The sequence below is a fragment of the Meriones unguiculatus genome, chromosome 1, assembly GCF_030254825.1.
Source record: "Meriones unguiculatus strain TT.TT164.6M chromosome 1, Bangor_MerUng_6.1, whole genome shotgun sequence".
NCBI classification, from domain to species: domain Eukaryota; kingdom Metazoa; phylum Chordata; class Mammalia; order Rodentia; family Muridae; genus Meriones; species Meriones unguiculatus.
In genome coordinates this window covers 134,771,638-134,795,380 of record NC_083349.1, presented here as the reverse complement: position 1 = coordinate 134,795,380, position 23,743 = coordinate 134,771,638, and the positions used below count along the sequence as shown (strand labels likewise).

Here is a 23,743-nt window from a genome sequence, read left to right as displayed (position 1 = left end):
ACTCAAAACAGCTATTTTCCTTAAAAATAAATTAAAGGAGCTTTTGTGAAAACATCTGTTTTCTGGGGAGTTTTTCTGCCGTGTGTAGGAAGGCCGAACTTCATTCAGGCCCTTGTTGAGGGGGCTTACAGTTCTCTCGTATCTAAAAAAAAAAAAAAAAACAACAACAACAAAACAAAAAACGGTAAGTCAAGAGACAAGGGCATTATGCTAGTTGTCCACGGTGTTTCGCTTAGGATTCTGGAGTCACAAGTATGTTGTTAGTACGGGGATATTTGAAAGTATTTTTCTGAAAGGAGGACACTTCATGTATCTTGTCAACAGCCATTTTTTTGCTCACAAAAAGAAGGTAAAATAATCATCTTAATGTAAAACCTAAGTGTGGGGCTCAGTTTGTAGCACTTTCTGTTCTTGCAGAAGATGAGGGCTCAGCTCCAAACATCATCGTGGGGGGGGTTCATAACTGCATACAACTCATGATTTCAAGGGAACCAGTGTCCTCTTCTAGCTTCATGGGCATATGCACATACACAGTAAAAATAATAAGTTTTTAACAGCAACCATTGTAGAATTTAGGAGGTAGTTATATAGCTCCATGTGTTCAACCTTTCTGTGATAGTTGCTGATAGTAAATTGGGAAGGAAGGTGCCTTTGCTATGGGAGTGACCTTGAGTTTGCATCATGCTTTTTCCTCATCGTTTACCATCCTTAGAAACTAGAGGTTTAGAATATGCCTTTGCTCAACTCTTGTCTAGTAACACACAGGAGAATAGGGCCATTCCACTCACTAAAGAGTATCTACAAAAACAGCACCAAGTGTTCTAATACAAAATCTTGAGTTCTGCTTTGTTTTCTATCTTACAAGACAGATTATGGAATAGTTTTATTTTTATTTCATCACCTAACTCTGTTAAAGCTGTATTAATTTTCGTGAACTGCTCAGAATGTTTGAGGTTTGTGCTGTGGGCTGAGAGGTACTCGGGGACAGAGCACCTGCCCAGCAGATCTGCAGCCCCATTTTCTCTCTCCACTGCCCAAGAAGAAAAAGCTTTTTAAAAAGCAGTCAGCATAATACTCACACATACTTCTTTAGAAGTGTATATGTGCGCGCATGAGCATGCGTGTGTGCATGTGTATGTGTATTTACTTTCTCAGAACTCAAGTGTTGGTTGGTGGACAACTTTATGGAGTCAGCTCTCTCTTTTAACTTTTCGTAGACTCCAGGGATTGAACTCATGGCAGCAGGCTTACATAAGCACCTTTAACTGCTGTTTATTTTGCTGGCCCATAAAATACAATTTTTTAATGAACTGCTAATTGTAAGGGTAGGAGTAAAGAGGAACATGGTCCGTAGCATGGACATCATCCCAAGAGTGGTTTCCCTGATCATCATCCAGTGTCCCCGGATCAGCCATGGCACCTATCTTCTTTTTCACGTTCAGCAGAAAATCACTTACCATAATGGCCCAGGACGTAGGTTGCTGAGGTCACTGACCTAACAACTAAGGAGGAAGCTCCAGGACTGAGACTAATCAGAAGTCAGCCTGGTTTGACCAAATCCTTTCAGCAAGGAGTAAAGGAGATACTGGTAACTGCTTATGCCCCCAATGCTAGGCAGAACATTCAATTTAGGAAAATCAGTTAAATATTTCAACTATATCTTATGTCATCATCAAATGTGCAATATAAATTTAAATTTGGAAATTAGAAGTGTTTGCAGAAAAACTGTCACCTAGCTAGCTACCTGTTTACTTTTGGAAATAATCTTGATTCAGATTTGGATAACCGACTGAGTGGTTTCATGATTAACATCTAAACATCCATCAAAACTATTCAAAATTCTAGAAGTGTTTAAGTTTAAGCAGCCCTGATACTGTATTAATTCAACGATTTATTTTATTTTATTTTTGTTTGTCAGAAGAGAAACCTAAGCTGAAAGGTTGGTGGTCATCCTCATTGATAGTTCCCTTCAGTCACTATCGATCCTTATGGCATCACTTAACAAATCAGCTGTCACCGGACCTACACCGTTATCATTCTAGTATGGGGAAAGCTGAGGCAGGAGAATTGCATGACCCTAATTCAACAAAACCAAAACATTAAAAACCATAAGTCTGAATCTTTAAAAGAGGGGACATCAGCTTGCCCCTACCCCCAGCACCCATCTCAATTTCAGTGGCCACTCAGGAGCCACACCTTCTGCCATGAAGGTCTCTGGGCTCTCCCACACATCAAACTTGGACTTCCTCTCTATTTTCCCTTCTGTAATGAGGACGTCATGAGACGGAACAGGAAGCCTTCTCTGTCTGCCAGGCTCTCTGGGGTGACTTTGTAGACCACCTCTGTCTCGTCCTTTGCCTGTATCTCTTGATCATAATTTCTGCAGTTGTCATACAGATGCAGTGGGCTCCCTTACTGGTGCTGAATACTTTTCCCCAGGTCTGATTGTTTTCTAGTAAAAACAACACAGTGACCAGATGGCAAAAGTACCCAGCCATAGGCTTGGCATCAACCTGAGCACAAATCATTGTCTGCCGTTTTTTCATTGTAGAACACTTTTTGCCCTAACGTATTCCATACCATGAAAGTAAGTCACTCAGCTTTCCCCCTAAAGTCTCCAATGCTTATCCTGAATTTGCTAAGTACAGCTTTAGCCCTCTAAATATCAAGGTTTACAAACCCTAGCAGCCATCAGATGGACTTTTGAGTTCGTGGGATTAGTACTTTGCCTAGCCATATTATATTTGAATAGCCAGTAACCATGTAGAAATCCAGACCTGGGGGTACATATTTGTAACTCCAGTACCTAGAAGCAAAAACAGGGAGGTTCCTGCGGCTTACTGTCCAAACTAGGCTAGGCCAGCCTCGGGTCAGTGAAGAGATCCTATCTCAGAAGACAAGATAAAGAGCTGGAGGTAGTGGCTCCCACCTTTAACTCAGGAGGCAGAGGCAGGCTGATCTCTGTGAGATCAGCAGAGCTAGTTCAAGGACAGCCAGGGCTACACAAAGAAACCAGTCTTGAACACAAGAACAAAGAAAACCAGGGTTTTCTTTGAAAACCAGGGTTTCTCACCCAATGCTGGGTGAGAAACATCACCCAGCATTGACTCTGGCCAATGGGTGGCCACAAGTACACGCACTCAGTAAGCATGAGTGAATGAGTTAATAAGCATGTGAATAATTAAGTTATACCAGATTGGAATCAGTCCTGATATGAAAACTTTTTTGTTGTGTTGTTGGTGGTGGTTTTTTTTGTTTTTGTTTTTTTGAGACAGGGTTTCTGTATATAGCCCTGGCTGTCCCAGAACTCACTCTAGACCAGACTGGACTTAAACTCAAGAGATCCACCTGCCTCTGCCTCCATAGTGCTGGGATTAAAGGCCGTGTTCTACTGCTGCGTGGCCAGAGCCTGTTTTCACTTATTTTCCTTGTTGATTTGTTGCTGTTAGTTTGTTTTGGTTTTTATAAGTGGGATATCACCCTGTGCCCTGCCTGTCCTCAAACTTCCTGTGTAGACCCAGCCTGTCTGTCACTTGTAGCAATGCTCCTGCCTCCACCTCTGCTGCTGTTGTCATGGGAATGAGCCTCTCTGCCCGGGTTCTTGCTCAGGAAGATGTTTGTTTATAGTAGGAGAAGAAAGCTATGCATGCAGGTCTGTCTACCGCTTTCCCCGCTTCCAAACCAAATTTTCTCTCTGTTCCTCATTTCAGGAAACCTAGTCAGAAATATACGTGTTCACAAGCAGTCTCCAGTACACAGGAATGACATTCTCGCTTTCTTTTAACAGGCATTGCAGCTTCCTTTGCTGTCAAGCTTTTCAAAGCCTGGATGGCAGAGAAAGATGCCAATTCTGTTACCTCTTCCTTGAGAAAAGCCAACTTGGACAAGAGGCTGCTTGTAAGTGTTTTTGCATCAAAGCTTGTGTGTGTGGCTGCTATCAAGAGTGTTGTCAGGACGTGCCAGGGTCTTTGTTGAACTGGGGTGTTTTTACTTCTCATTATTACAGAGAAAATAATTTCATTTAACTCTTATATACACCCTAAGATATTTTAAATAAATAAAATAGTCCTAGGCCAATCTTGAGAAATACTTTTGGGAATGTTTGAGGGCTTTGCTAGAGAGGAATAGCGGCACAGGCTGGGGTTGCTGTATGCGGGTAAGACCATCCAATGGGGGGATGTACTGCACTGAATAAGAAGCGGGGGGGGGAGGGAAAGCCAGCTGACTGTCGGCATGTCCTTTCTGTGCTCCCTGGATGGCGATGCAAACCAATACACTCCTACTGCGTGCTACCCCCAACTGAGAGCCAAATTCCACCCTTCTCTAAGCTGCTCTTTGTTGGATATATGGTCATATCCACTTAAAACTAGAAGGAGCGTAAACACTCCTATCTGGAAGTTGGCTGGCGTGGTATTGACATTTATCAGCGGGTCTGTCCGCTGAGGTGGAGCTACAGCGCCTTGCGTGGCGGCACACATGCAGATGTAACCAATGTAGAGCACGCGTCTGTTTCTCAGGCGCGACAGCCGTTTGAGAAATGTGAGAGCTTGAAAATCGCCTTAGCTCCATAGCTGGTTGCTGAACTCACACAGGATTAGATCGTGACTAAGTGTTCCTGACCAGGTGCCAAGCTGCGTAGGGTAAAGTGGAGTGATGAAAATGTGAAGGCAACGATGGAGTTTTGCTCTTTTTTTGTTGTTGTTTTAACAAAACATTCCATCAGAGTTATGTAAGAAACTGAGCAGCTGATGAGGCGGTTTGGATTGGGTCTCGCTCAGAACTTAATTGAGCGCTGCCATCATTAGTGAAGAAGGGCACACACACACACACACACACAAACACACCCCGCACACACACTGCTCCTTTTCAGTTTCTAAATAGCTGCAGCATTTGCTCAGGAGGAGAATGGGGGTCCCTGGGGAGGCGTGGTGTTTTTTCCTAGTGTTTTCAATCTTTTCTGCTTTACAGAAAGAGACTTGCTAACTCAATTACAGAAGCCGTATGAGCAGCTAACGGTTTCCTTTTTTTTTTCTTCTCAGTTTAAAACACTAATCAAATTTTTTATCATCTTCATTTAGTCAAGCAAGTTTAGTTCTATTATTGATTAGAGTGAAAGAAAAAGGGACTGCTGGTTCCAGTGAGCCAAAGCAAAAGTGTCTGTTTGCCCAGTCCTCTCTATAAAATGTTATTTTAAAAGATGCCAGCTCAGTAAATCTATGGGAGTCTCACTCCTCTGTGGAAGGGTCCTCCTCACCTGGACATGAGAGATCACAAGTGGTGTTAACCTGTGAACACCATCCTGTGCTTTACACACCTCCTCCTCTCCTCCAGGAACTCTTCCCGGTGAACAGACAGAGTGTGGACCATTTTGCCAAGTACTTCACTGATGCGGGACTGAAGGAGCTGTCGGACTTCCTTCGAGTCCAGCAGTCACTGGGCACCAGGAAGGAGCTGCAGAAGGAGCTGCAAGAGCGGCTGTCTCAGGAGTGCCCCATCAAGGAGGTACGACACACAGATAACGGGTGGGGGGCCGTGGGAGCACCAGTAAAGTGTACACATTTGATGGGTACAGGTGTGTTCAGTGGTGGAGCACTTGAATAAGTATCTATAAGGCCGTAGTTTCCATCCCCGGCCCTGCAAAAACTGCGTGCGTGCGTGCGTGCTTTTCCTCCCTCGAGTTTATTGCTATGCACTATTCCCCTGTTCCTAGCATTTAAGTTGGCACGACGTACTCACTCAAAATCCTCCTTTATTGGATTTTGGGGTACTCCAGAAATTAATGATATTTTGGCTCACCTGGCTCATTTTACCAGGATGATTACCGAACTGTTTCACGAACATGCAAAGTTGGCTCTCTGCTGTTATATTATCCCACACTGTGGCGTTTCTGCTCTCTTGTGGGTTCTCTACCTGGTGTTGCGCACTAACTAGAGTTTGGCGTCAAAGCTGGGCGTTTTGCCGCACAGGGTGTGAATATGTTGCTTGTCTCCTTTTTCATGGAGATTGGAGTCAAACCAGGGACTTCATGCATGCCCAGCACGAGCTCCGCCATTGAACTGAGTCCCAGCACCTTCCAAGAAGAAAACAAATCCATGCTGGTAGACATCAGATAGGGCCAGCGTCTTGTTCAGCCCTTTCCAGTAGCTGTGTAAAAGTTGCAGGGTTTGGAACCATGTCTGTGCATAGTTTGCTGTGCTGTAGATAGCAGTAACTGTTTGTGCATCTGGAAAGGCAGTTCTTTAAGCTGAGAAAAACAGCCCTTCTATATGATCAGTTCCGATGGCAGCTCAGGGGGCCTTCTACTCCCAAGTCCCTGAGCCTTGGCTGTTTCTGCTGCGCACTAAGCTGGGCTGAGAGCTGCCTGCGCGCAGACTGGCAGCTGTCCACCAGGTGGGGGTGTTAGCACAGCAAATGCTCGTGCATCCACAGCCACACGGTCCGCAGTGATTTCAGCCATATTCTTCACACTACAGCTGTGCGAGGCGTTCCATGAGCAAGGTGAACTACAGGGAAATCATAGTGACGCCTTTAGATGCAGGCCTGTCCCTGTTCCTGTTCATTCAAGGAACCACAGGCACTGGCTGGTGGTCCAGCCAGCTCTCTATTTCTGAAGTTCAGCTCAGAACTAATAAAAACAGTTACCGTCTCACACACAAAAGGGAAAGCGGGTGTGTTGCTAGTTACCGAATAGCATACCTGAGATGATGTGTGGCTTTCAGTCACATCTAAGGGTTCCCTGTAACTGTGACTCCCTCTCAGTAAGAATGAGGTGTAGCATTTGAGTGTGATAAGGAACTTGTCACTGGGCAGACTCACGTTCCAGACGATCAGAACTGAGAATAAGTTTTTATGTAATTTGAAAGGGGAAATAACCTGCTTAGTGTTGCTGGCCTGATATAAATCAAAGAAAGAAAAAGTTGTAGAATTTGGGGTGTAGCTTGTTTGGTAGGATGCTTGGTTGGTGTGTGTAAGCCGTCAGTTCTATCCTAGCAGCTAGGCGGGGAAGGTTCAAGGTCATCCCCATGCAAGCGTCTGGAAAGAAGGGCGGGGGAAGCTGCCTTTGCACTCTGCAGTGTCTTTACCAATTGACTTTTCCTGATGTGGGACATGAGAATCATCTCAAGAGTAGGAATTAAAGGATACATTGTAGAGAGCGGATTGTAGAATCCCAAGACATACCCACCAACAAGTTTAATTTTGAGAGCTAGAGATAAAAATTCACTGACCTGTTGTTTTCCTTCAAACCCAAAGAAAGTCAGTCTGAACCAAGCGCCCTTTCTACTGAGCCCAAAGGGTTCACCATTTCATTATTATCCAGGAAACAAAACCTTTCCCTTATTCCATGCCATCTAGCAGCTTTTGTATGGAAGTAAGCTTATGGAGTAAAAATAGATGTTATACTCTGCTTTCATTTTATCATTTGAGGCTGTGTATTAGAGATAAGGATCTGAGTCTAGGAATTTCCACCCTACCCCAAAGCTTTTCCTGACCAGGCCAGTGAGAGGAATAACCCCAGCCCCTAGGTTTTATACTTGATCTGCTGTTGCTCTCTGCCGCTCTTTCTGTGTGTAGGTGGTGCTTTATGTGAAAGAGGAAATGAAAAGGAACGACCTTCCGGAGACTGCTGTGATTGGCCTTCTGTGGACCTGTGTCATGAACGCTGTGGAATGGAACAAGAAGGAGGAGCTGGTGGCGGAACAGGCTCTTAAGCACCTCAAGGTAACAGGGCTTGAGTGGGAAGCTGCTCTGTGGTAGATCAGCTGCATGCCCTGAGGGTGTAACAAAGCAAAAGAGCAAGTGGATGACAACTGCATCTCCCCCTGGGACTTAACACTTGTCCTTTTCAAATCTGGCACTGCATAGAAAGTTTCGAATGTTAGAACATGAAACATGTTCTCATTTGAAAACATCTGGAATATCCAGATGAGCTGACTATTGACTTTTCCATACGGGGGGAAATGCCCAATCATATGTGAGTAAGCTGAGTAGACACTAGACTGGGAGAAGTGGATTGACTGTGAGCTGTGCATTCTGAGGTGTAGATTGGCATGCCCCCACACTAAGGTGAGTGGAAACTGCAGAACCAGAGAGTTCAGTTAGGCAGTCAAGGTTGGAATGTGAACACAGTGGTCATGGATGGTGGCTGTCGGTGGCTGTGGGGTGGGAGGAGTGAGCCGTCCGTTCCAGATGGGGACATCTCTGTGAAAGGGAAATGAGTAGGTCTTGAAAAAAGCAATGGCTCTCTAGCACTAACAGAAAAGCAGATGTGTCCGGATGTGGGAACAACAGATAGAGGCCCTTCAGGCGGCTTATGGCACATGGGACTTGGAGAAGAAGAATCCCAGCATCCTAATGGTAGGGCTAGCCTCACCACGGTCCGTGAAGATGTGATTTCACTTCCACAATGCCCAGTGTACACAGGGCTTCTGCAGCTGTCTGTGACATAGATGGGCCTCATTTGGCCTCTTTTTAGTGCATACAGTGAAGAAAGTCTAATGAGATGCTCTGGTATAAAATTGGACATAACATAATAACCCCGAAATGAACCTCCAAGTTGCTGCTGAGATTGCAATAGTCTTGGCTCCGGGTCATACCTTTCCCTCTGCTCCGTTCTAGCAATATGCTCCCCTGCTGGCTGTGTTCAGTTCCCAAGGCCAGTCAGAGCTGGTCCTCCTCCAGAAGGTCCAGGAATACTGCTATGACAACATCCACTTCATGAAAGCCTTCCAGAAGATCGTGGTTCTCTTCTATAAAGGTCAGTATCACCATTGCACCTCTCTCTTTGTTGAAGCTCTTTGAGGGCAGAGATGGGGAAGGCAGAGGTCGCGAGCCTGTCCTTTTGAGGACCACCAAAGACTGGAGAAAGTTTTGACATTGGCCTTATCGCAGAAGGAGAGACGGCATGCATTTTGCATGCCCTGCATCAGGAACCCTTGCTAGTTAGGCACCTACCTAAACACTGCTTACCGGTCAAAACTGCCAGAGGATGAGGGATGAGCCGGTTGTTTCTTGGCTATAGGGAACAAGTGTAATTATATAAGATAATCGAGTCTGCGTCTAAATTGAAACAATTAGCTCTAATAACAGTGATTATCCGAGTGCTATATATACTGTATTCAGACCCATTTAGGTGCCATAAGGCTGACTTGAAAATTGCTGGAATAATTAACCTTTCACTTGTCGTTTAAGTTGCTCGGCCCAGCCATTCTGTTTTTCTAAGGCAAGACTATTTTTAAGTATTCACATTTACTGTCTTTTCATTGTATTTGTAAGGTTCAGGTTGCTATGACAACTAGCACTAAAAATGAATGTTAAATGCTCTGACTGATCCAAGTCTCCATATCTAGAGCATACAGAAGTGATTCTGGGCTGTTTGGGGGCCAGATTATATGAGGGGGAGAGGAGGGTGATTATATGAGGGTGATATATTTTGAACATTACAAAGGTTGTTACATACATAAGTAGTAAAACATCACAGATATGAAGTAACATAAGCTAAATGTTTATCTCCCCTCTGTATTCTTAAAGGTACCTGCTATGCTTTTCTTGGGTTTTCACCAGCATGGATCCCTTGAATATATGATGTATTTTGATCATAATCACACATATCCCATTACCCACTCCCGTCCCCTTCCTCCTCTCCCATTCCTACTGACCTCCTTTATCCCGGCCAGCCCCCCTTCCCCCCTTTGCCTTTCACATCTTTTTTTCTTATTAACCAAGTGAGTTTAATTAGGATTATGTTCAGATGCGTCCCTTACCCCTGCCCCGCAAAGTTGTCTGCTTTGAATAATAACTAACACTTAGTATTATGAATATTTTACGTAATGGGTGATTTGATTAATGGGTGGCTTTTTTTTTTTATGCTTAGAGGGGTTTCACTATGAATTTTAATTAGCCACCCAGATTCCTAACATGAACACATGTTCCCCGCAAGTCTTTGAGGGTGGTGTTTATGTCTGTAGAACAATAAGTGTACTGGGTAGTTTTATGTCAGTTTGACCCCAGCTAGAGTCGTTCGGGAAAGGGAACCTCTACAGAGAAAGTGCCTCCACCAGTCTGGCCTGTGGGCCAGCCTCTAGAGCGTTTTCTTAATACAAGTGACTGTTGTGGGAGGACCCAGCTCACTGTGGGCCATGCCACCTCTCCGGTGGGCTTCTGTGAGCTGGAATGAAGCAGCTGAGTGAGCCACCAGGAGCCAGTGCGTCCAGGCTCCTGCCCTGACTTCTCTGGATGATAGACGCAGGATGAAGTAAACCCTTTCTTCCCTGCATTGCTCTTGGTCAGTGTTTTATCACAGCAACAGAAACTCTAAGACAGTGAGGTGTGTCACAATGATTATCATTTCAGTAAAAGAGTAGAGTATCCATGCCGCCAGGTGGCTCACTAGTCAAGGAGCCTGCTGCCAAAGGTGACAGCTGAAGTTAGGTCCCTGGGACCCACATGGTGGAAAGAGAACACCAACTCTCTCAGGGTGTTCTCTGGTCTCCACATGTGGCTCGCTGTAATGCACACACAATACATTAACTAACTGGATATAATTTGATTTAAAATAATAATTTTAAAAATGCAATCACTGCAGAATCTCATTTGAAATTATTTATTATTAGTTCTTTTTGGATGTGCACCAAAGGTATTAGTGTCTCAGAATTGGAGCTCACCAAGTGAGTGTCTTATGAAAAGCAAACCTGGGGGCTTGGGAGGTGGCTCAGCAGTTACGAGCACTCAGTGACTGCTCTTCCAGAGGACCCAGATCCAATTCCAGCACCCGTACAGTTGCTGGCAAGTAGTAACTCCAGTTCCCGGAGAAGCAACACACTCTTCTGGTTTCTTCAGGTACCGCATGCACATGACCTCCAGACATACATGCAGGCAAAAACACCAGTCCACATACATAAATAATTTTCAAAAGAAGAACCTGGGGGGTGGAGAGGTGGCTCAGTTCAGGGCACATGGCTTCCGTGCCTGGCACCTACATGGTGGTCCACTACTGTCTATAACAATGGTCCCAGGGGGTCTGACAGTCTCTTCTAGTATGGTATCCACGTGTGCTGTGCATTTATCCACAGGCAGAGCCCTCTGTTGTATAAAATGAGTTGTTGGTTTTTTTGTTGTTTGTTTGTTTGTTTGTTTTTTGTTTTGTTTTGTTTTTTAAAGAAATGTTCAGGTTATACTGCCAGCACCTAGCCAACAGTTCTGAAGGAAAGGACTTGTTACATGGTCACTGTCACAGCTTTTTGTATTGTGGTAACTATCATACCTGACAGAAGCAGCTTGTAGAAAGAAATGCTCATTTGGGAAAATGGTTCCAGTGGGTTTCAACCCATGACAGTAGGCACATGGCAGAAGCTGTTCACAGGAAGCACAGAGGGAGACCAGCACCAGAGCCAGGCCTAACTCTCAAAGGCCCACTCCAAGTGACATCTCTGCCACCTGCCCACACTGGTGAAAGGCTCTGCAGCCTGTAATAGCACTGTGAGATGGGGAGCAAGCATTCAAAACATGAGTCTATTGGAGAGAGGGCCTGGGTTCAGAACCAGCAGCATGTGAGTGCCCTTCTGACTTCTCACTGCCAGTCAGTGCCAGCATCCTTCCCCATCATGCTCCTCACCGTGACCGGGGACAAGAACTAAAACCGGCTGCTTGAGTTATTAGTCACCAGACTCAAATGCAAGGAGCAGTGACCTGGAATTGTGAAATCACCCAGAACATAAGCAGCAGAGGCAGGCGGCTCTTCCATAGGCTTTTCACTAACTGGACAATCGGCTCACAGACACCCTGAAGTCAGGCATGCCTGTTGCTGGTTATTAATATTTAATATTGATTTATCTTGTAGTTAAACAGTGGTTATTCCTAAGCCAGCTGCATACACAAATCACCATACAGAGTCTAGGATTTATTAACCTAGAGCACAATGCTGGGCAATAGTTACTCCATCCTAAACCTCCAAGCCTGCATAGCTTCCTCCCATTCAGATTTCCCACACTATACTTCCTTTTTAGTCATATCTTAGGTCCGGTTCATCTCTCGTGATGTTTCCAGGTCCTCTCCTCACAGATCTGTCTCCCTGAACCTCCTTCCACTCACTTCTTTCTCCTCCCCTCTAGATCAGGATGTCCCCACCCTATTCTCTCTATTGCTCAGCATTGGCTGGTTATTTTATTGGCAACAGAGAACAAATGGTAGCATGTTTGCACAGACTTGAGATAGATGATGCTTAGAATAAGCATCACAATGCAATATCCCGATTGAAATCAGCATTTGAATGGAACAAGGGTAAATTGTATACATTCCACAAGAACATTATACCAACACATGCCTATGGCAGGATGAGCACCAGCCTCACATTTATTTTGCTAGATTCAATGGAAATGAGAATAGTACCTAAAGATACATTACTGAGATGTTAAAATTATTACTTTTTAGGTAATTTCCCATGAGAGTTTATAAATTCAGCATTTTTGTTAAGTAAAATAATGCTCATTTTCTCTTGAACAAGGAATCCGAAGAATGGCTGTTCCTGCCACTGTTAAGAGCCTTGCTAAGTTACCATATTTATCTTTTTTACTTGTTTTTCACTTTGCTGTTATTTTAGACAACAGGCACTTGTATGGCAGGAGATATTTTTCCTTATAGGCTCTCTTGTACATTGCCTGAAAAGGCTGGGTGATCAGTGAATTTAAAACTCTTTCAACTCTGGAGACCATGCTAAAATGCAGACTGAGGTGGTTCAGCAGTTGCGAGTACATTCTGCGGAGGACCTGGGTTCAGTTCCCTGAGCCACACCTCCAGGGGCCCCATGCCTCTAACCTCTCTAATCTCTGGGGCTTTTTTTTTTTTCTTTTTGATGGTGGGGTTTCTCCCAGTCATTTTCTCATTTATAGAAAACTTAAAAGTTAAACTCTGTGCCTCATACAAATATTTCTAAGACAGAGTTTCTTATTCTAGTCTTGATTTGTTTAAGAAAGAGTGAGCCAGGCAGTAGTGGAGCTTGCCTGAGAGAGAGAGAGAGAGAGAGAGAGAGAGAGAGAGAGAGAGAGAGAGAGAGAAAGCAAATGCCCATCTCAGGAGACACAACCAAAATTCTTAGAGAAAATTATCTCTTGACTTGTGTCCTATATGACACTCGTGATATAAAATTCTGAATCTTCCAAGTTTCCACTGGCATTGCTTTCAACTTGACCATATAAAAAACATGCAAAGCTAAGTAGTCTCCAGCCTCTTTGTCGTGCTCCTGTGTTTGTCTACTCTTTGTGTGATGAATACATGCTGTATGGCCACTGTCCTAGTCAGTGCCAGAAATGACATAGACAAAGGAGTTCCCAACTTTCTGAACCGGAAGATGGAAGGACAGTCTATCGGAATAGCCTAAAGGCATACAGTGCACAGTAGTGTTAGCAAACCCCTCTCCCACTTTTTCTCAGCCTGACAGAAGTGTCCCCTTCTTCATTCCCCAAGAGTTAATTCCTTTTTAAACCCAACCCTGGCAGCTCTTGCCTGTAATCCCTGCTACACAAGGAGGCTAAGGCATGAGGATTACAAGCTCAAGGCCAGCCTGAGATAGAGAATAAAACCTTGTCTTAGGAAAATACCACGTAGACCAGGCTTGCCTTAAACTCACAGAAATCCACCTACCTCTGTGTCCCCAGTGATGCCATACCTGTCTGTGTGTAGGCAGATGGCCTCTAAGATTTCTCTGGAGGAGTGTAGTTGGTCAGTCATGAGTCCGTCTACCCCCACCCCCCATGTACGTGCTGGAAACCAAAGGATCTTGGCGGGGGTGGGGGGCGGTTGGACAACACAACACTGTTTCTCCCTCTTTAGTTTTTTCATATCCATGTGTGGCTAACTGTCCCAGATGGCAAGAGGCTTTAGTTCTTTTCATTATTAATTTCGCAGTACTAGAAATTTGGTCCTTCAAAAAATATTTACTAATAGCTGAGGTTCTTAACTTCTCCATTGTACTGTTAGATGATTTTAGCAAACAAAATATTTGATACGGTTTTGCCAGGCTTTTGGTGTCAATGACACAGTTTAGTATGTACATGGCACCTTTTGTCCTCTGTGGGGTGATAACACAGAAGCATGAACTCTCAGGCCTACAAGCAGTATCTCCGAGCAGCCGTTGAAATCAGCTGTCTGCCTCATTCTGTATGGCCCCCCTGTTCATTAATGTGTGGAAAGAATGCAGTTTCCATTTATATATTTGTCAAGGCCCCCTACTTGTTGTGTCTTATAATCTATTTTTATAACAATAGTAGTTCAGGAGAGAGCCAAACAAAACCTGCATATGGCTGGGCATACATGCTGAAAATTCTTATATTCCTGAGGGTGTGTGGTCAAAAGAGTTTGGAAAATACTGAAATCTAAACCTGAAGTATCTTAAAGACACTGTACCACTTACAAGGGTTCTCAACACCCTGATCAGTATTCTTGAAAAGTTACTGCAAAGCAGCCCTGAATAGCAACAAGCCACTTCCTGAGGCCATAACCATCTGCTCTCTCCCTTTACAAAAAAAAAGGGGGGGCTTAGACTGGAGTGGTAGGGGTTATAGAAAGCTGCAAATAGAAGCAATGACAAGGCTCGGGGGTTAGAATAATGCTGTGACTGTTATATGCCAGGGTATCCCATACTCACACACTAATAAGCCCACACATCTTCTATTTGCAAAATATAGTATATTAAGTGATTTTTTTAAGTGAGAAAAACACCTGTTTTCTAAACTAGCCACAACTTTTATTAATTTTATATGTATGGCTATTCCGTCGGTATGTCTGTGTTCCATGTGTGTCTGGTTCCTATGGAAGCCAAAAGAGGTCATCCTATCTCATTCTGTCTCCTGGGACTGGAGTTAACAGCCATGTGGGTACTGAGAATTGGACCTGGGTCCTCTGGAAGGTCAGCCACAGCTTTTAACCACTGAGCCATCATGCCGGTGGCCCCCTCCCCATTTCTTCAATTAGAGCCCTTTCTAAGTGCCAGGGCTTTTTGTTGCTTTGGTTTTTTTTGTTTGTTTGTTTGTTCTGTTTTGTTTTTGCACTGTTTTAAGGAAAGTAAAACTAAATGGTTTTGTTATAAAAGTACTGATGTTTTAAATGTTCAATAATAATTAATGATAACTTAATGGTGTGTCGCTGAAAATTTTAGATAATAGATATTTAACATGTTTTGCTGTGTCTTTCTCTTACTGTGGCACAGGGAAAATACTGCACTATGATTTAGTCCAGTAGGCCTTTGGAGGTTGAAAGACCCTTTCACAGGAGTCACATAACAGATATCCTGCATATCAAATATTTGCATTACAAGTCATAACAGTAGCAAAATTACAATTATAAAGCACCAATGAAAATAATTTTATTGTTGGGGTCACCACAACATGAGGAACTAAGTGTATTATAGGGTCACAGCTGTAGGAAGGTTGAGAACCACTGATTTAGGCTATCACATTATAGCATGGTAATAATTTAGTGACAGCATAAGTATAGAAGATTGGGTTGTCTGCTGTCAATGGCTCTAGGAGTCAACAGGCTGCAACAATCCTCCCATCTTTTACACACACACACACACCCTTGGAGCTGGGATTGTAGGCATATTCTGGACACAGATCCATGCTTGGGTCTGAATTCTTGTCCTCGTCATGATACAGAAAATGCTTATAAAACAACTGCTGAGCCACCTCTCCAGAACCACCCCCACACCCAGAGGCTTTATTTTAAAACCTGACATTCTTGCGGTAACCTGGCAACCTTGCTTTCTAACTGCAGCCGATGTTCTGAGCGAAGAAGCGATACTGAAGTGGTATAAAGAAGCACACGCCGCCAAAGGCAAAAGTGTCTTTCTTGACCAGATGAAGAAATTTGTCGAGTGGCTACAAAATGCTGAAGAAGGTACCTTCCATTTAACAACTCTGGTAGTCACTGGATGGATACTTATCACTTTATTTCAGCTCCTCTCCCTCTCACTTTCTTTAAAATTTTTACTGTGTCTTTGTGCACAACCTCTTTGTTTTGTTTTGTTCTCTCGAGGCAGTGTTTCTTTATGTAGCTTTGGCTGTCCTGGACTCACTCTGTAGACCAGGCTGGCCTCGAACTCAGAGAAACAGAGATCCGACTGCCTATGCTTTCCTGAGTGCTGGGATCACAGGCGTGTGCTACCACGCCGTGCTTATACACAAACATTTTATCCAGCCTTCATCTTTCTGAAAACAGGGTAATACAATTTTGTGGGCTTACTATTTTTAAAAACTCTTTTATTTACATTTCTTATCTTTTCCCCCTACTCTACTCCAGTCCCTTCCAACACCAGGTAGGAGAGAGAAAGGGCTAGTGGGAGAATGGAGGCCGCAGTTCTCTTAGCTGCTTTCTGCTGGTTAGGGTCGTCAGGTTACTTGGAGCTGTCTAATCCGATTGCCAACATCTTGTCTCACAACAGCAAGAGGAGCAGCATTATTCTTTCTCTTGGTTCCACACTTTCTGGGCTCTGGCATTTATTCTCTCTCCAGAGTCCTTAGATTCAAACTATCTGCAGCTGGCAAAGAGCTTCCTTCAGAGCCCACATGAGACAAATAGTCTGCTGCTGTGGACCATCTGAATCAGTCCCATATCCCATACCTGGGACCAAAATAAAAATATGTTTACGTCCACAACACAATTTTTAAGAAAAATAAATAAATAAACAAAAATGAGAACAGATTCAGATTATCCACTTGGTGGAAGATGACGAGGATGAAAGGATGTGGCTGGCCACGTGTGGTGGGGTTGGAGGGGACTTCAGCGCCTTCTGCGTATGAGTGGTGCTTCAGGTAGAAGCCCGGAACGAGTAACCTATGTGGACATGTGGCCTTGTTAGAAGGCCAAGGCTCACTGGGAAGTAAAACTGAGGGAGGGATTTTGATCCGCTGTCATGTGTAACTGTTTTGCCTAGTTAATTTGTGGTTTAGAAAAAGCAAAGAGTGTGCCAGGCTGACCACAGCATTGGGCTGCTACAAGCTTGTTTGTGATCTCATTTAAAGGAGCCTGATAAAAACACCTGATTTTTCTTTCTTTTCTCCTAGAATCTGAGTCAGAAGGTGAAGAAAACTAACTGTCACAAGCACACTGCCTAACACCCACACTTGCGGTTGGGAATGCTGAAGCGTTTGGGGAGGGAAACTTGGCTTCTGTTTGCACCGAGGAAATAAACGATAGACCTCCCTGCTCGGAAGGGAAGGGGTTTTCATTTCTGTTTTGTTTAAACGGAGCCCTGAGGCATCAGCTAATACACTTGGGCCTCTACCTCTCACTGTATGCTAACTAAAGCCATTCAACAAGGGGTCGGGTAGAAACCTGAAGCTTCATACTCCGCTGACCCCTTTTTTTAGCTGTATTTTCAGGTACTGTGTGAACGCCCACTGGTGTCCGTGACAGGGCCATTTCAATAGTTGTGTTTCTTCTGCTCGTGTCTGTGATTTGACAAACCAGTTTTTTAAAATAAATGGCTTTTTAAAAATCCTCGTGTATATTCTCAAAGCTCTTTTTATTTATTAGTATAGTATGTGGTGGGGTATGTGAGAGTAGGCCCAGACATGGAGGTCAGAGGATTTCAGTTCAGTTCTTCAACGAGGATCAAACTCTGGGCTTTGGACTTGAGACCAGACAAGCTCTTTTATCTGCTAAGCCATCTCTAGGGCCCCAGAGGTTGGTTGGTTGGTTGGTTGGTTGGTTGGTTGGTTTTTTATTTTTTTTCTAGTTCAAACATTAAACGGTTTCATTTCTTACTGCTGTGGTGGGGCACGGTCACTCAAACCTAAAGTCCCAGCATTATGGGAGCTAAGGCAGGAGGCTTGCTGCAAGATTGTGGCTTCAGGCCACAATAATAATGAACTTCAGGCCAGCTTGGGCTACAGTGTAAGACCCTATTTTGAAAATTTTAGTGGGGGAGGGGGAGATACCTTACTCTGTTATTTTGGTCATCTTTGTGGTAAAGTAGAAATTAACTTTCAATATGTGTGTTTGCTGCCAGTGACACCTCAAAGTTACGAACAAGTAAGTGTTAAGCAAGTAAACGTATGGAGCCATACTACTTGTGCTTTCCTTGTGTCTTATTTTTCCTGAGAGCATAAAGAAGTGTGCGTTTTAAAGGGTCTGTTTGTATTCTGTATAGTCGGGTGAATTTATTCTCCTTTCCAGGATCCTTGGAAACCATGACATGCTCTTGCTGTCAGGGCAGTGGTAAGGTTCAAGAAAGCTAAAGTTTTACTTAGACAGCTGAAACAAAAGGAGGGAACGTGGCTAAGTAATATTCCCCAAGGTCCGGATAAGAAAAATTGCAGACCCTTTGAGTTAAGGCAGTATATTCGCTGCTGTTTCACTTAGGTCCCCTAGAGGAACAGAACCAAGGGAATGAATATGTATATGTATGTATGTAGGCTGTATGGATATAATTTATTAAGTGGGTTTTTAGACAGGAGCAGGGTCCAAATCACGCTTGAGATGTGGAGAAGCCTGTGAGGCTGCGATGCCCGCAGTTGGAGCCATTACAGAACAGCTCTCTGTCACTGAAGGCTTCGGCTGAGGAGGAATCAGCAGCAGCAGGGCAGCAGCAGGCCTTTGCAAATCCCGGCTCCCGCAGAAGGTCCCGCCCACAACTGGGGTGGGGCTTCCCGCATCAGTCAGGACTGGTCTTCAGGTGATGCACCCTACTCAGGTGATGCTAATTTGTGGCAAGCGGACATTGAAACTAAAAAAATGACTGCATTGGAGATGAGAAGCGTGTGGTACTGTGTAGGATGATGTGACAGTCCGTTTTTTTATATGTGTGCGTTCCTCTGCACGTGTCACAATGTCGCAGTGCCAGTGGAAAGTATCAGAGTCGCTGGAAATGGAATCATGAACAATTCTGAGCCACCGTGTGGGTGCTTGGAACTGAACCCCAACCAGTCTTCTGGAAGAGATTCCAGTGTTCTTAACTGGTAAGCCATGTCTCAGTTCCTGGCGTGTTCTTTTTTAACTACATTTACTCAGTGAGTGTGTTATGTATGTGCCTGCATACAAATGCGAATGGTGCTCACATCTCGGACTCAGGGACAGCTTGCAGCACTCACTTCTCTGCTTTCACCAATGTTGGTCCCAGGGATTGAATGAGGTCACAGTCCTGATGGGAGGTGTACCCACTGAGCCATCTTGCCCTAGAATCTGATATTTTCAGATAGTCCTTTGAGGAGGAAAAAGAAGCAAGGAAGAAAGTATGTGATTTCTTCTAGACCGTCTGTTTACATAGGTCTGTTATCTAGCTTCCTTCCCACCTACGTGAAAATGAGAACTGTGGGATTAAATTGTAGTCACATCATAGAGCCTGTATTGCTGTGTTTGTTTTAACCAAAATAATATTAATTCCAGAACAATGTAGTGCCACATGCTAATCTCAGCATTCAAAAGGTGTAGGCAGGAGAATTGTGAGTTTGAGGCCAGCCTGGGCTACATGGGAAGAAGAAGAATAAATTTGGTCAACTAGCTTGATAGGTGCTTACTGCTAGTTAGAATACACAGCAGGCAGGCTTCATAAACAGTAAATTAAATTTGTTTCTCTAATATATGCATTTTTAAAAAAACATTTTGAATAAATCTAACATAAAATATTACATAGTACACAGACCTTACCACAGAATATTTTATGCTGACTCATATATTCCATACTAAATGTTTCACATTTAATTTTATATCACTATTTTAAAAAGTTTTCCCTTCATTTTAGGGGAACATGAGTTAAAAGTTGAAGCTCACTGGAATTGCAGTATACTTGACTTTCCCTTTTTCAGAAGTAGCCAGACAGAAAATCTGAGGTCTTCAGTGACCAAGATGGAGCTAGATGTTACATCTGTAGCATCTCACATTTACTGCTTTGGGGTTTTTTTTAAATAATTTATTTGCTTTTTTATTTGCATTGGTGTTTTGCCTGTATTCATGTCTGTGAGGGTGTCAGATCACCTGGAAAAAGAGTTACATACTAAAATTATAAGTATGGGCTTTTCTATGTCCACTCTGGTAGTGACACAGAGACCTGTTACATTTATTTAAAAGCTTATAGCTTTTAATAAAGCTGAGCAGATACTCAGCAATGTCTACACTGGCCCAGCCTACTTCCCAGACACGTCCCATTACCAGCCATCTTAATATCATCCCGGCTGCTCCTGCTTCATCCGTGTCCTCGTGGCGACTCTCCCTCATGGACACCTTTCACCTGGGATTGCAAGACCCGCCTGAACTCTACTGATTGAATCTCTGATTATGACTTTGATATGCTGTCCCTACCTTCACCTCCCAAGTACTGCGATTATGCTCAGGCATCACCACCCAGGAGTTGTGGAGTGCTGTGAGTTAAAGCTAGGACTTTGAACATGCCAGGCAAATACTTTATTAACAGCTATAGCCAGCCCTGTTCTCCTTTTTAAAGTAGAATTCAAACTAATGATAAAAGTGGTAAACTTAATTAGCTAATAAATCACCCTAATACTAAGCAGCTTTAAGTACACATTTACAATTTCCCCGTTTCTTCGGGCCCTTATCTGGGAGTGGCTTTGCTCCCAGACTATCCTAGACCCGCCCATGGCTACGGTCAAACAGTTGGCTGGGGCTGCCCTCCTCTGGAGGCTGTAGGAGCTGCTCCCAGGCTGACTCACTATTTCGGATGCCTCAGTCCCCTGCCCACCAGACCCTCCTCTTGGATACCTGAATGCCCTCACAGCACAATCTGCCTTTCCCCCAACTTTAATCGATTACAGGGGGAGCCTGAGGAAGAAGGCAATCTTTAATAACCCAATCCTAGAAAGGGCTGCATCCTTTCTCTGCTCTTCAAGGCCAACCCTATGGAATGTGAAAACCTGTACAATACACTGGGATGCAAATCCCAGGAAGTAGGAATAATGTAGTTATCTGAGAGACTGGCTGCTATAGGAAAATGGGCAGACAAAACTAACTTTTAGATATTAAAATCTACCTAATGTTCAAATAATAAAAACAGGGTTAGGGTACAGCTCAGTTGCAGAACAGTGACCTAGCTCTACGTATGTAGATATGTAATATTTATATATGGATACACATATAAAGTAATAAAAGCACAAAAAATACATAGAGAAAGCTTTATAACTTCGGCAACTTTTGCACACTGAAAAGTACCTGAATGATAAACACCATATATTTGTGAAATCCCTGGAGTTCAACAGACTGAGAAAATGACAGATGGCATGAGGCTTCTGCAAACGAAAGAGGTCACTTTACTAAACATGTAGAAAGGAATGTTGAAGAGGGTGGACAGCTGGTCAGTGGTTAAGAGCACTTGGCCTCACAGAGGCCCTGTGTTGGTTCCTGGCATACATGGAGCAGCTCACAAATTCTTTTTTCTTCTGTATGCCTATTTGAAAATGTTTATTAGGGAATAGATTGGAAACCTTGGAGAGAAACATGTTCTCATATTTTTATATGTTTATATTGTTTTGCTTATTGTCATGCTTGCTTTGAGACAGGCTCTTACTGTACAGTCCTATCTGCCCGAGAACTTACTGTATAAACCACACTGACCTGGAACTCACAGGCCAAGAATGGAGTCTGTGAGGATTCTGAGTGCTTGCTTTTGAGAAAATTCCAAGGCTACAGACGAGAGTCCTCTGACCTCAGTTTCCTCAGAACATGAAAAATTGTTCTTGGAATGCGTTTTAGTGTTCCACCCAGGTGAAGCGGATAGGAGTGAGTTTACTTCAGCTGTTATTTTTAAGCCTCTATGGAAAAACATGTTTTTGCCATCCTGTGCTGTGTACTTTCCTCTGGTGGCTCTTCTTAACCCTCAGAGTGTAAATTCTCTGGTACTCTGAATAGAGTTGGCTGTTGCTTGAAACTTTAGTGAATCTCAGGCTTCCTAATGCTTTGACCTTTTCAATACAGTTCCTCATGTTCTGGTTACTCCCAACCATAAAATAATTTTTGTTGATACTTACCTACTGTTACGAATCATAATATAAAAGTCTGTGTTTGGTCATGACCCACAGGTTGAGAACCTACTCTCCCTGTAAACAGAACCATCTGTCTCCTGAGTGCTGGAATTAATAGCATATGCTACCACTCCCAGCTATAAACAAGGTTTTGCTTGAGTCTTTAAGAATTAAGTCTATTCTATATCCTGCCATTAACAGTACTCTGTAATATTTTATCGTATCAATACAGTATTCTTCGAAAACATCAGTAGAAGATAGTTACTATTGGTATGAATAGGATATAATTATCATTCTGTTCTATATGTGGAACTGTATAACTTTTGCTTCTATACTTAAATGTTTGTTCTATAATTATTTAGGGAAAAATGAAACGTTCTGTCAGTAATTAAATGAAGATCCCCAATATAGGCTCCTTCAGGCCACACCTAGGCCCTCCCAGTTCAGGGCAATCATTAGGTTGATCTCTGACAGCATTGATTCTATCCTTGTCTGAGATACATGACTAGATAATGTTATTTTGTTATGTTTTTTTTTTTCATGACACCTTGTTTTGCTGTTCTCTATGTCTAGCTATTTCCTGGTATATGATTTAAGTGAACATAATTGCTCTACCAGCCATAATAGCCAGATCTTTCAACATGGATACATAAATCAAAAAATGCTGTTAAGTTTTTCAGTTCTAGGGGTTGAACCCAAAGACTGCATATACTAGACAGGTGCTCTACCACTGAGCTACAGCCCCATCCCTTTTCACTCACATTTTTTTATTACATTTATTTAATTACGAGGAAGAAGCACATGAGGCCTATAGCATATATGTGGAGGTCTCAGGACAACTTGTGCGAGTAAGTTCTCTTCATTCATTCACCGTGTTGGTCCATGGGATCAAACTCAGGCCATCAGGCTTGGCAACAGGCTGAGCCATCTCACCAGCTCACGCTTATCATGAGACCACACTTTTCTTAGTTGCTCAGGCCAACTTTCAGCTTTTAATCCTCTTGCTTCAGCCTCCTATACTCCATTGTGAATATTGGGTTGGGTTGTTGTTATTTGTTTTTGTTTTTGTGTGTGTTTTTTTTTTATCTTAAATGTTCTTTGGGACCAAGAATAATTGTGAGACATGAGGCTGGTCTTCAGAGATAATTTTGGAGCGTGTGCTTTCCTTTCTACTAGTCATTAAAACAAACAAAATGAAATAGCCCAGCCTAGTGGCTCATGCCTATAATTTTGACACTCAGATGGCTAAGGCAGGAAGAATCACCAGGCCCAACTACATGGCGAGTTCCAGACCAGTCAGATCTACAGAAGGAAACCATCTCTATCTCAAGGAGGAGATGGAGGGGAGGAGAGGAGATGGGAAGGAAGAAAGGAAATCCTGTTCCCTTCTCTGAAAAGCCATTCATAATTTATATGGATTGTGTATGAGCAAAACAGACTGTAAAAATGAAAGAAAGCACAGCTTACTGTTGCTTCAGCTGTTTGCATTCCTTCTGACATTTGCTGCTTGTGAGTGATGGAGAGGGGAGACAAGCCTGGATTTGCACGCCTTGGGCTTGAAGACGGCCCTCTAATTAGTTGTTTCGATAATTATTAAGTCGCTTAACACTTGGTATTTACTTTGCTTAATTGTAAAATAAGGGCCTAGAGAAGATCCGTCCTTAAACCGTGACTGTGAACCCCAGAAGGCAGCATGCAAACAGTGTCTGCCTCGTGTTCTTAGAGCAGAGGCCGATGGGTCAGATCTGGTCAGGCTGCACTGCTGCTCCTCAGGCCTCATC

At 43.4% G+C, this 23,743-nt stretch overlaps 1 protein-coding gene across 1 annotated transcript in view; it reads left to right on the top strand.

The window, feature by feature from the left end:
* Bzw2 (basic leucine zipper and W2 domains 2) overlaps nt 1–17,490 on the top strand; it is a 51,048-nt gene extending 33,558 nt beyond the window's left edge. The window contains exons 7-12 of the mRNA XM_021651376.2: nt 3,788–3,897; nt 5,332–5,502; nt 7,573–7,719; nt 8,617–8,755; nt 15,766–15,888; nt 17,055–17,490. Of these exons, the coding sequence (XP_021507051.1) occupies nt 3,788–3,897; nt 5,332–5,502; nt 7,573–7,719; nt 8,617–8,755; nt 15,766–15,888; nt 17,055–17,083 (719 nt within the window). The 3' untranslated portion in view covers nt 17,084–17,490. The remainder of the gene's footprint in view (nt 1–3,787; nt 3,898–5,331; nt 5,503–7,572; nt 7,720–8,616; nt 8,756–15,765; nt 15,889–17,054) is intronic.
* Nucleotides 17,491–23,743: the final 6,253 nt, after the last annotated feature.